At 53.7% G+C, this 13,520-nt stretch overlaps 1 protein-coding gene across 1 annotated transcript in view; it reads right to left on the bottom strand.

The window, feature by feature from the left end:
* Window positions 1–5,028: 5,028 nt before the first annotated feature.
* The window catches only part of LOC121291255, a 76,943-nt gene continuing 68,451 nt past the window's right edge, over window positions 5,029–13,520 (bottom strand). Inside the window, exons 13-16 of the mRNA XM_041212328.1 lie at window positions 11,633–11,908; window positions 8,563–8,697; window positions 7,580–7,609; window positions 5,029–6,538 (exon numbers count right to left, since the gene is read on the bottom strand). Coding sequence (XP_041068262.1) covers window positions 6,375–6,538; window positions 7,580–7,609; window positions 8,563–8,697; window positions 11,633–11,908 — 605 coding nt within the window. The 3' untranslated portion in view covers window positions 5,029–6,374. The remainder of the gene's footprint in view (window positions 6,539–7,579; window positions 7,610–8,562; window positions 8,698–11,632; window positions 11,909–13,520) is intronic.

Genomic DNA, 13,520 nt, shown 5'->3' with positions numbered 1-13,520 from the left:
ATCACCATTGGAATCAATACTTGGGAACATTGTTCTAATTCTCAACGTCTTGAACTATGACTTCACTGACAAAATTATAAATAATGGTCAAGAAATGTGGTAATTCAGAGTTAGGTCGATTTTAATTTCTCTTTATTTCTATCGAACATAACTTCAATGCAAGTATTATCTTTATTGCACAGGCAAACTATATATTCTAGCAGAGGCGGCCGGAAATATGCCAAGTACTTGGTTCAGAAATGCAGCTTTCAATAGTTTTACAACAGCCATTTATGTATATATATATATATATATATATATATAAGGCTTCTCAGGTAAAGCAATTTGTGGCCTGTCTGTTAGTCAGCGGGAAATTGTTCAAATATTAACAAACACCTTACCACAAATATTAACACTCACCTCACCATGCTGCTCACTCCAATACCCCTCACTCTTACACCCCTCACTCCCCCATCCCTCACTGCTCGATGCCTCTCTCCTCCACCTCGCCTCCACCCTTCACTTCTCCAACTCTCACTCCTCATCCCCTCACTCCTTCACCCCCATTGCTGTCCCATCACTTCTCCCCCTCACTCCTCCACCCCTTATTCCTCATCCACTCACTCCTCCCGCCCTCACTCCTGTCCCCACTCCTCTAACCCTCACTCTTCCACCCCTCACCCCTCTGCTTCTAACTGAAGTGTCCCCACTATTGTAGCTTCACCCTTGTAAACATTACTACTGTACTCTTCATTCTTGTAGCCCTCACTTAGAAACACCTCACTCCTGTACCACTTTCCAACCCCCTCCTCACTCCTGCATCCCTCACTCCAGCGCCCTATCATCCTCTGCCAGTTCTGTTGTTTTCACCCTTGTACTCCACCCCACCCTTTCTCACTTGTCTACCTCCCACTCCTGCACCCCGAGATCCTTTGCCTCTGATTGCTTATTCCCACATCCTTCAACGCTGTTCCTCACACTCACGCAGTCCTCCCTCCTCTCCCTTCACTTTTACTTCTCAATCCTTTACCCTTTCATGTTACCACCCCTCACTCCCATATGCCCTCACTCAGCAAAACAATGGTTCCTGCACCCTTCACTCCTTTATCCCATATTTCCGGATCTCTCAATGCTGCTTCCTTCACTCCGCAACACTCATATAAGAATCCCTCACTCTGGCATGCCTCAATTCCTTACCCCTCACTCCACTACTCTTCTTCCTTTGGCCTTAACTCCTCTACCCTGTGTCCCTCGCCCCTTAGCTCTGATTTACGGATCCCTCAATCCTTTATTCTTCACACCTGCATCCATTATTCCTCTACCCTGAACTATTCACTCCCATACTGTTAGGTCCATCACTACAGTGTTCCTCACTCATGGTCCCCTGACTCACACCCCCTCAATTTTGTACCTCACATTTCTAAAGGCTGGGATGGGAGGAGGGGACTGAGCTGATGAGCAGTGTGTTGGGGCGGGGACTGGGAAGTGTATGGGGGTTAGTGCAGAGGCACAGTAGGGTGTTCAGAGTGGGGAGAGGGGCAGTAGGGTTTGCAGAGTAGGGAAAAGGGTGGGGTTGTGAAGTGGGGAGGGGGAAATGGGTGGGTGCAGAGTGGGAAGGGGCAGTGGGGTGGAGAGTGGGAGCTGCAGTTGGGGAAGTGGCAGTGGATGGTGGTGCATTGTAGAGGGAAGGCAGTGTGGGTGGAGCATGGTGGAATGCAGAGTTGCTGGGGGGGGGGGGGGGGGGGGGGGGGGGGGGGGGGGGGGGGGCAGTGGGGGGAATGCAGTGAGCAGCTGACTCTACCCCAAGCTGCTGCTTCCTCTCCTCCATCCAGCCTTAGACAGGCAGGAAACCTGGACAGAAAGAGAAAAGGGGCAAAGCAACATGGTGAGGGGCAGTGGGGGAATGCAGTATGACGAGGTGGCAGTGGCGGGGGTGGGGAAGATGCAGTGCAGAGAGGAGGCAGTGATGGGGGGATGCAGTTGGAGAAGGGGCAGTGATGGGGGGATGCAGTGCGAAGAGGGGGCAGTGATGCGGTGATGCAGTGCGGAGAGGGGGCAGTGATGGGTGGAATGCAGTTGGAGAAGGGGCAGTGATGGGGGGATGCAGTGCGGAGAGGGGGCAGTGATGGGGGGAATGCAGTTGGAGAAGGGGCAGTGATGGGGGGATGCAGTGCAGAGAGGGGGCAGTGATGGGGGGTGATGCAGTTGGAGAGGGGGCAGTGATGGGGGCATGCAGTGCAGAGAGGGAGCAGTGATAGGGGGATGCAGTTGGAGAAGGGGCAGTGATGGGGGGATGCAGTGCTGAGAGGGGGCAGTGATGGGGGAAATGCAGTGCAGAGAGGGGGCAGTGATGGGGGGGTGATGCAGTTGGAGAGGGGGCAATGATGGGGGAATGCAGTGCAGAGAGGGGGCAGTGATGGGGGAATGCAGTGCAGAGAGGGGGCAGTGATGGGGGCATGCAGTGCAGAGAGGGGGCAGTGATGGGGGCATGCAGTGCAGAGAGGGGGCAGTGATGGGGTGATGCAGTTGGAGAGGGAGCAGTGATAGGGGTGATGCAGTTGGAGAGGGGGCAGTGATAGGGGTGATGCAGTTGGAGAGGGGGCAGTGATGGGGGTGATGCAGTTGGAGAGGGGGCAGTGATGGAGGTGATGCAGTTGGAGAGGGGGCAGTGATGGGGGCATGCAGTGCAGAGAGGGGGCAATGATGGGGGGATGCAGTGCAGAAAGTGGGCAGTGATGGGGGGAATGCAGTTGGAGAGGGGGCAGTGATGGGGGTGGAATGCAGTGCGGAGAGGGGGCAGCGATGGGGGGGCGGTTGCAGAGTGGATAGGGGGCATTGTTGGGGATGTTGCAGAGTGGGGAGGCAGCAATGCAAAGGGGGTTTAGGAGTTGGGGAGGAGGCAGTGGGTGACGCAGAGTGCGGAGGGGGTGGGGTTGCAGAGTGGGCGGAGCAGTGGGAGAGTGCAGACTGGGGGGGGGCAGTGGGGAGAAATGCAGTGTGGAGGGAGGGCAGGATCAGAGTGCGGGGAGGGCAGTGGGAGGGGTTCAGAGTGGGGGGGAGGGCATTGGGGGGCTTCAGAGAGTGAGGGGAGGGCAGTTGAGGGTGTTGAGTGAGGGGAGGGCAGTTGGGGGGGGTTCAGAGTAGGGGGAGGGCAATTGGGGGGGGTTTGAAGTGGGGGAGGGCAATGGGGGGGGGTTCAGAGTGGGGGGTGGGCAGTGGGGGGGTTCAGAGTGGGGGGGGTTCAGAGTGGGGGGAGGGCAGTGGGGGCGGGTTCAGGGTGGGGGGACGGCTGTGGGGTTTTCAGAGTGAGGGGAGGGCATTTGAGGGGGTTCAGAATGGGGGGGAGGGTAATGGGGAGGGGTTCCGAGTGGGGGGCGGGCAGTGGGGGGTGTTTCAGAGTGTGGGGGGGGTTCAGAGTTGGGGGAGGGCAGTGGGGGGGGGAGGGCTTCAGGGTGGGGGAAGGGCAATGGGGAGATTCAGAATAGGGGGAGGGCAGTGGCGGGGGTTCAGGGTGGGGGAAGGGCAGTGGGGGGATTCAGAGTAGGGGGAGGGCAGTGGGGGGGTGGGGTTCAGGGTTGGGGGAAATGGGGGGTTCAGAGTGAGGGGAGGGCAGTTGGGGGGTTCAGAGTGGGGGGAGGGCAGTGGGGGGGATTCAGAGTAGGGGAGGGCAGTGGGGGGGGTTCAGAGTGGGGGGAGTGCAGTAGGGGGGTTCAGAGTGAAGGGAGGGCAGTTGGGGGGGTTCAAAGTGGGGTAGGGCAGTTGGAGGGGTTCGAAGTGGGGTAGGGCAGTGGGGGGGGGTTCAAGGTCAGGGTAGGGCAGTGGGGGGGGGTTCAAAGTGGGGGTAGGGCAGTGGGGGGTGTTCAAAGTGGGGGAGGGAAGTGGGGGGGGAGGTTCAGAATAGGGGGTGGGCGGTGCGGGGGGGTAAAGCGGGGGGAGGGCAGTGGTTGGGGGGGTGCGATTCAGAGTGGGGGGAGGGCAGTCATCAGTCACTTTCCACCAAACAGTAAAAAGCAGAGGCCCTTCAGCCCATTCCATCATTCAATTTGACAATGGCTGGTCTGAATCTTCTCTCTAACTGCCCACTTCATTCTGTATCGCTTCAGAGCCTTTCCCAAGAAAAAAATCCCACTCAGTTTTATAATTTTCAAGTGACTCCTCAGCTGCTTCTGGATGAGAAAGGTTCATAATTCCACCACCATTTGAGCAATGCCCTGCTTCCTAACATCACCCTCAAGTGGCCCTAACGTTTTGTGATTCAGTCCATCGACCCGAACTCTCTCTCTGCTCCTCCCCACTGTTCCCAGCTTTTCACTATTGGGAAAATATTCCGATCTTCCTCAGGTGAGCCCACACTCTCTCTCACCTCGAGCCTACGACCTGTTCAATCCAATCTCAGAAGGTTGGTCACTTTAAACTCATGACCATCATTTACTGTTCCCCTGCACCCTCCCCATTTCCCCTCACACCCATATCCCCAATGGCCCCTCTCCATACCACATTCTCCAACACCACTGTCCCTCCCCCACGCTACACTTCCCACCCATATCCCCTACCCTGACTGACCCCTCCCCACTATGCACTTCCCCCTTATCCCTTCCCCACCCTCACTGTCCCCACTCCACTCTGCATCTCCCCCATATCCACTCCCCAACTCTGCACCACCCTCTCTTGACTTCCCAGCCTCCATTCAACAGCCCCATTGGGCACCCCCCTCCATTCCCCTCCCCCACTGCCTTCTCCCCGGTTCGCACCCCCTTTTATCCCCGCCCTCATCCCTACCTCTGACTCTCCCCTCCCCACTGTGCAACACTCCAATATTCCCTCCCACCCACACTGACCATCCCCCTCCCCCTCTCACTCCCCCCTCCTATCTCCCTCCCAGCCCCCATGTACCCACAATTCCTTCCAATTCACTTCAATCGCAACAGAATTTTTTATTGGTTTTCCCACAGGCCAGATTCCCAGTCCAGGCAGAGAGGGAGCTCCCGGAAATACCCAGGAATAACGCAGGATCTGGCTGACAAGGACCCTCTCACACGCCCAGTTCAGTTCGTTTTCAATATCTCTTTATTTGGTTGCACGTCATTACAAAACAAAGTGAAAAGAACAGCAAAAGACAACAGAAAACCTGAGTTATAAAAAGAAGGAACTGTACAGGATTGGGATAAAACAGGAAAATTATGCGCGAGATTCCTGAAGACGTTGGCTTTCCCCACCCTAGCGTTAAGCACTCTCCCTAAGCATTGACACCCCTCTACCACGATGAGCATTTACCCCTCCAAACATTAACCCCCTCTGAACATTCATCTCCTCTGAAGATTAACCCCTTCCGAATGTTAACCCCCATGTCAAGCATTAACCACCCTCTGCGAGCATTAACCCCCAACGAGTATTAGCCCTTCGGACAATTCACCCTCGGGAGCATTAACCCTCTCCGAGCATTTACCACCCACCCCCCTTTGAGCATTAAAACCCTTTTTTAGGATTAAACCACCAAAGCATTAATCTGCTCTCCAAGTGTCAATCTGCCCCTTGAGTGTTAACCTGTCCGGCACATTAAGCACCCCCACCACCAGAATTAGCATATTCTAGATTAACAGTACATATTTACTCATCACTGCCAGGAATTCATGTTGCTGAACTAGTGGATGCACAGTCCCCATCATGAGGTCTGTCAGCACCGATGTCCCACCAAGTGTTAGATATTCCAATGTTAACATGATGCCTGAGGCTCGACCAATTGATGATCTGAATTTGTGGGGGATGTTACAGAGCCTCAGTTAGACCCAGCCGAGAGTTCGCCATGTCACCCTGCCGGTGCTTAGAGCCTTGTTTCCGTCACTCTCACTGCATGGAGATGATACCCACCTGACAAACACCCTGGAGTGAGCCAGACAGGAGGTCAGGCGATCAGTTCAGCCAATGAGGCACAAATATAGAGGTCATGCGGTCATCACTGGCCAATGAAATTACTGCAAGGAATCACTGATCCACTGGGTCATAAGTGACTCAAAGCATTGGGCAGGTCATGTGGTCACTGCTGTCCAATCAGATCGCTCAGACAATTCAGATCCACCCCTATTGGATGAGTCAGGTGATCAGATATTGCCCAGTGAGAATGTTAAGCAGAAGCAAATTGTAAAACTGTGGATCATCACACAGTGACAGAGTAGAGATCAGTCCAATAGCTGAAGGTGTCCATCTAAACAGATCTGTGTCCATAGTGAATGGTTAAAAATCTGGAGTTAAAAGTCTAATGATAACCATGAAACTGTTGTTGATTGTTGTAAAAACCCATCTCGTTCATATCAGCAAGAGACTAAAATTAGAGATAGAAAAAGGCAGGATTGTGTCACAGCGGTGAAGTGATGTTACCTCCTTTCCACCTTCGCCTGTTACTTGGTTGAACCCTGGTCTGATTGTTGAAACAGTGGTTGTTGTATACTCTCAGTAATTGCATTTGAACTGGGAGTGTCTGCTGGAATTGAAACCAAGGTACCTCCACTGCCTATCATCTTGTCAACTGGGGAAGATTGCAATGGCTGCCTGCTGTTAGAACCTAACAAACAGAAAATAACAAAACATCAGAAAATAAACCCAAACAGAGCATCATGTACAGAAGGCCATCTCATTCTGCTTGGGTTAACCCAGGATAGCGCACAGACTGACGATGTTGAACAGATCACTGTCTCTTCATGTCAATGCGACCAGCACCACGTCATTGTGACCTCTGCCATGTCATGTGACTGATGCCATGTCATGTGACCTGTAGCATCATTGTGACTAGTGCCATGACCATGTGATTTGTGCACTGGAATGTGACTAGTGCTGTGTCACGTGACCTGCGCCATGTGAATCAGGGGGTCAATCTGACCAATTTCACAATTGGGAGTCAGGGTCAGGGGCCAGTCTCCCTGCTGTGGCTGCACTTTCCCCAGTCGCCCACCCTCTGATAACTCAACTGCTGGCAATCAGGAAATCCAACGCCATAAACTGCAAGCCTTTCATGAAAAGATCAGGACCGGAAATCTCCTCTACCTTCTCCTGGTAGTGATTTCAGGATAAAGCCCATCGACATGGAAAAACCGGGTATTCACCGAGTGATGGGGAGCAGAGGGATGCTCTCTATAAGATACTCTCAGTATATACACTGACTACAATGTTAGTCTAATCACATTCAACAGACAGCACACGGGCAAAGGCTCCACTCACCTCCTCTCTTATTGTTCATCTGACAACTACCCTCACCACCTCTCATTTGTCACTCCCCTGCATTTTCTCAACTCCCCCCGCTCCCCTCCCCTTAACACATATACACTCACGCTTCCCTCACCACCACCTCACTATCTCTCATCTTCCCCCACCTCCCCTTCTCCCCTCTCCAACTCTCACCCTACATGCCCCGCGTACCTCCTCTTGCCTTCCTTTTCCTCTTCTCCTCCTTTCCCTGCCTTCCTTGTTCCCCATTTACCCCCTGATTCAACAGTCAGGATGAGAAATTTGGATTGACCTCATGATCATTCTCGGGGAGGGCTGTCACTCCCTGAATATCCCACGTTAAAATTTAATCCATTAATCTCGGTATTCCCAATTTACTTACTTTCTGCCACAGAGCCATCACTTTTAGAAGCTGCGGAATAAAAACACAAAGCTTCAGTCATTGAGAAATCAGTGGGAATATATTATAATCAATTATAATCACTGACAGTTTTTCCAAACAGTTCCATCATCTGTGTGGTCAGAAAAACAACCAGGTGCAAATCCTCAGCGATTACTTCCATCAAACTCTGTACTTTCAGGGATTGGGGCAGGAAAAGGAGGGGTTGTGTGGTGGTGGTGGGGTGGGGGGGGGGCAGTGCCCAGTGCTGAGGGAGTGCTGCACTGTCAAAGGGTCAGTACTGAGAGAGTGCTGTCATGTCAGAGCATGAGTATTGGGGGACTGCTGCACTGTTGGAGGACCAGTATTGAGGGAGTGTTGCACCGCTGCAGGGACGTTATTGAGGGAGTGTTGTGCCGTTTTAGTATCACTACTGCAGGAATGCTGCAGTGTTGGAGGGCAGGTGATGAGGCATTGCTGCAATGTCAGATGCGTAGCATTGAAGGTGTGCTGCACAATCAGAGGAGCAGCAGTGAGGGAGTGCTGCACTGGCGGAGAGTTAGCAGGGAGGGTGCTGCGCTGAGTGAGTGGCAGCACCTAGGGAGTGCTGCACTGTCAGAGATGCGGCCTTTTGGGTGAGCCATTAGACTGAGATCCAGTCTGTCCTGTTAGGTCAATGTAAAAGGTCCCGTGGTCTCCTGTGAGGAACAACCAGGCAATGTTTCCTGGGTATCCTGGGTAGTATTCAACCTAAACCACCTGCAATACAACAGGTTATTTGGCCACTTGTAGACGGCAGTGTGTGGGATCTTGCTGTGCACCAACCAGCTACTATGTTTCCTACATTACGACATTATCACATTCCCGAGCTTTTTCAGGGTGCTATATAAATGTGAGTCTTTCTTTTTCATAATAGTACGATGTGCTAATTGTAGAGTGTCGAGTGGTGACTGTGAGGGAGCCATCAGTGAATAATGAAATCTTACCAACACCAAAACACCAGCCGAATTTCTCCTTTACTTCCTGTTGGCGCTTCCAGCAGAAAAAGCCAGCAACAACGAGTACAATAAATAGCACCAACAGAGCCACAGCGATAATCACTCCAGATGCTCCACCTTTAACTGATTTAATAACATGGTTAGTCTCAGCTCCCAACCCCCGGACTCCAACTCAAGAATATCCCATCGGAGAGATTAAAATTTGAGCCCGTGTCCTGCTTTCTACCCTTAATGTCACTTATTGGCACATTCCTTAGATAATATCACCACCTTCAACACTTCTTTGTCCTTTTGTCTATGACATCTTTTGGTTATCTCCACCTATCACTGGCCCTCTATCCAGCTCTACTTGTCCCACCCCCCTTAAACCAGCTTATATTTCACCTCCTTTCTATTTTCCTTAGTTCTGTTGAAGGGTCATACGGACTCGAAACGTTAGCTGTGCTCCTCTCCGCAGAGGCTGCCAGACCTGCTGAGTTTTTCCAGGTATTTTTGTTTTTGTTCAAGAATATTCCAACCCAGTGTAATCGGGAATACTTGTTCTACAGTGTTCCCCAGAGCTTTTCTCACTGCCTTTAGGAATGGGGAAAGAGGGATAACTGACCTTAAGCCTCGCTCCCAGTATTGAATCATGGAATCATTACAGGGCAGAAGGCCATTTGGCCCATCGAGGCCCTGCTGGCTCTGCTAAGCAGCAATTCACCTGCTGCCACTCCCCACATCCCTGCACATTCCCCCCTCCAGACATTCAAAAATATGTAGAAAACAACTTATGACACAGAAAGAGGCCATTCTGCCCATCATGTCTGTGCTGGGTGATAAGTGAGCCACCCAGCCTAATCCCATTGTCTATTTTTAGCCCATAGCCCTGGAGTTTATGGGGCTTCAGGTGCAAACCTTTTGAGGGTTTCTGCCTCTGCTACCTCTTCAGGTAGCTCCACACCCCTAACGCCCTCTGGGTGAAATTTTCTTTCCTCATTTACCACCACCCCCCCCCACCCCACTAATCCTTCTAGCGATCACTTTCAATCTATGCCCCCTAGTACTGACCTCTCTGCTGAGGGAAACAGGCCCCTCCCATCCACTCTATCCAGGGCTCCCCTCAATCAAGTCTCCACTCAGCAATAGCGGGGACCATGTGCAGTAGCCCAGGGCATACCAGGTTGCTTTGAGGCAGCTGAAGTCTGCACGATGGGGAGGAATGGTGGGAAGGGGGATGCTGATGTTGAAGGGTCTGCACCTTAATGGGAAGGGCCGAAAGTGCAGGGAGTTAGAGGAAGAGGCAGAGCACAGCCGAGGATAAATATATCTGCAGTTCGCATAGCAACATGGGCAGTCTCTGCAGAGAATTTTCACTCGAAGCAGCCAGGAACCTTCAGAAAAAGTGAATGATTAAAGTGTCTTCCGTCTTTCTCCCAGCGCAGACAAGGATCCCTCCACCGTGAACTCAGTACAACCCGGGAATGTTACGACCATCCCTTATCCTGGAAATTTCCTACTCCTCAGTCCCCTGTTCATATCCAATCCTTCCGCCAGGTTATTCCTGTTGCTTGCTCCATGTTCTTCTCGTTTTATATTCCGGGCTATTCCCATTCCTTCTTCTTCACGAGGTCTCTGCCTGAGGGCGGTTCTGATCCACGAGCGACATGATCTTCACCTCGGGTAGCGCAAGGAGGGTGGTCCCGAATCCAGTCCAGCCGGAACGCCGGTGGCACCGATCTGATCCACGCCAGCCATTCAGCCCTCCCAAAGCGTCTGAGTTGCTATGGCAACACACATTTTTACATGCATGCTGTAGCCTGAAGCTATGGATAGGGACAGTGGATGCAACAATTTCTCTCTATCGCATGGTTGACCGGGAATCTCTCCCGCTCTTCCTGCCTGCCATTGGGGTGTGCTGGAAGGATTTACAAGTTGATATTTAACCTGCTCAGCCATGTTATGAACATACCTTCACAGAATCACAGTGCAGAAGAGGCCCTTCGGCCCATCGAGTCTGCACCAACACGTGAGAAACACGTGACCTACCTACCTAATCCCATTTACCAGCACTTGGCCCATAGCCTTGAATGTTATGATGTGCCAAGTCCTCTTCCAGGTACTTTTTAAAGGATGTGAGGCAACCCACCTCCACCACCCTCCCAGGCAGCGCATTCCACACCGTCACCACCCTCTGGGTTAAAAAAGTTTCACCTCACATCCCCCCTAAACCTCCTGCCCCTCACCTTGAGCTTATGTCCCTTTGGGATTAGCCCTTCAACTAAGGGGAACAGCTGCTCCCTATCCACCCTGTCCATGCCCCTCATAATCGTGTACACCTCGATCAGGTCACCCCTCAGTCTTCTCTGCTCCAACGAAAACAACCCAAGTCTTTCCAACCTCTCTTCATAACTTAAATGCTTCATTGCAGGCACCATCCTGGTGAATCTCCTCTGCACCCCCTCCAGTGCAATCACATCCTTCCTGGAATGTGGTGACCAGAACTGCACCATCAGGTCCTGGAATGGGACTTGAACCCAGAGCTTCTAACTCAGAGGCAGTAATGCTACCCACTGCTCCACAATACCTCAATGCTCCCATTCCTTACCCCAGATTATTTCCATTCCTTATTCCAGGTGATCCAGATTCCTCACCCCGTTAAATTCCCACTCCTTTCCCCGGGCTTCACCCCATTCCTTACCCAACATTATTCCCATTCTGTCCCAATTATTCCCATTCCTCATCCCAAGTCATTCCCATGCCTTTTCCCAGGTTATTCCCATTCTTTATGCCAGGTTATTCGTATTCCTTATAAGGAGGAGGAAGAAGGAATGGGAATAGCCGGGGATATAAAGTGGGAAGAACATGGAGCAAGCAACAGGAATAACCTGGTGGAAGGATTGGATATAAACTGGGGGTAGAGGAGGTTATGCCCATTTCCGACCCCCCCCCACCCCCCCCCCCTCCCCCCCCCCCCGCCCCGGTCAGATTATTCCCATTCTTTATCCTGGTTTATTCCCATTTCTGACCCCAGCGTGTTCTCGTTTCTATGGCAGGTTATCTATTCCCGTTCACTTACCCCAGGGTCTCTCCATTGCTCCAGAAAAGCTGCTGTGTAGGACGCGACAGACATGGTTGCGGCTATCTCCGGGTTTAGTCTGGAAGTGCACCCTGATTTGGTAGGTGCCGTCATGGTTGGGTCGAATGCCGGTGCTTTGGGATTTGAAGAGGGGCTTTCCGTCTGTATACCAGATTACATTGATGGATTGTGGGTAAAAACCAGTGACCAGGCAGTGGAGATTGAGATTCTGGCCATCCAAGCTCTTTGTGTCATAGACAATCAACTCTGGGACAACTGAAGAGAGAGAGAGAGAGAGAGAGAGAAAGGAGGACAGGTTCACTTTGACTGTGCACGGCAGCGGAACCCTTCGACTGGATTAGTCACAGATGAAAACGGACGTGGTAAGCGACTGTGACATGAAGAGGATGGTCTCACAGATCATTCTGTGTGACAGCCTCCCTCACGCGCTGTGCTCTCGGTGAATCAGTGAATTCACCATCGGAGCCTCCAGCCGTCCTCAGCTGCAGCCTCTCCCTGCTGAGGCCTGGCCGCAGTTTACTGGGTTCAAACCTGACCGGCTTCGGGACAGCTCTGGAATTTCCGGTAAAACAACACTCCCCCTCGAGGATGTGGCACAGCCAGGTTCAAACTGGAATAACAGGAAAGTGGAACCAGGATTCAGAGGAAGTGTGTGTGTGTGTGTGTGGGCAGGGTGTGGGGGCGGTCACTGAGGACAGAGTGGGAGGGGCTGGGAAGGGGTCACCAGGGAGAGAGTGGGAGGGGCTGGGGAGGGGTCACCAGGGAGAGAGTGGGAGGGGCTGGGGAGGGGTCACCAGGGAGAGAGTGGGAGGGGCTGGGGAGGGGTCACCAGGGAGAGAGTGGGAGGGGCTGGGGAGGGGTCACCAGGGAGAGAGTGGGAGGGGCTGGGGAGGGGTCACCAGGGAGAGAGTGGGATGGGCTGGGGAGGGGTCACCGGGGAGAGAGCAGGAGGGGCTGAGGGGTGGGGTCACCGGGGAGAAAGCCGGAGGGGCTGGAGAGGGATCACTGGGGGGAGAGCGGGAGGGGCTGGGGTGGTCACCAGGGAGAGAGTGGGGGGTGGATCACCAGGAAGAGTGGGGGGTGGGTCACCGGGGAGAGAGTGGGAGGGGCTGGGGGGGTCACCAGGGAGAGAGTGGGGGGTGGGTCACCGGGGAGAGAGTGGGGGGTGGGTACTGGGGAGAGAGTGGGGGGTGGGTCACCGGGGAGAGAGTGGGAGGGGGTTCACTGGGGAGAGAGTGGGGGGGGTCACCGGGGAGAGAGTGGGGGGTGGGTACTGGGGAGAGAGTGGGGGGGGGTCACCGGGGAGAGAGTGGGGGGTGGGTCCCCGGGGAGAGAGTGGGAGGGGGTTCACTGGGGAGAGAGTGGGGGGGGGTCACCGGGGAGAGAGTGGGGGGTGGGTACTGGGGAGAGAGTGGGGGGTGGGTCACCGGGGAGAGAGTGGGGGGGTGGGTCACCAGGGAGAGATTGGGAGGGAGGGAGGGGGTCTCCGGGGAGAGAGTGGGAGGGGGTTCACTGGGGAGAGAGTGGGGGGGGGTCACCGGGGAGAGAGTGGGAGGGAGGGGGGTCGAGAGTGGGAGGGGCTGGGTGGTCACCGGGGAGAGAGTGGGAGGAGCTTGGGGTGTCTCCGGGGAGAGAGCGGGAGGGGGGCTCACCGGGGAGAGATTGGGGGGGGTGGGTCACCGAGAAGAGAGTGGGGGGGTGGGTCACTGTGGAGAAAGTGGGATGGGGGGGTCACCAGGGAGACAGTGGGAAGGGGGGGGCACCAGGGAGAGAGCGGGAGGGGGGATCACCGGGGAGAGAGTGGGGTGGTGGTTCACTGGGGAGAGAGTGGGAGGGGCTGGCAGGGATGCGTCACTGGGGAGAGAAT

Source organism: Carcharodon carcharias, chromosome 19, assembly GCF_017639515.1.
Source record: "Carcharodon carcharias isolate sCarCar2 chromosome 19, sCarCar2.pri, whole genome shotgun sequence".
Classification (NCBI taxonomy): Eukaryota; Metazoa; Chordata; class Chondrichthyes; order Lamniformes; family Lamnidae; genus Carcharodon; species Carcharodon carcharias.
This window is presented reverse-complemented; position numbering and strand designations above follow the sequence as displayed.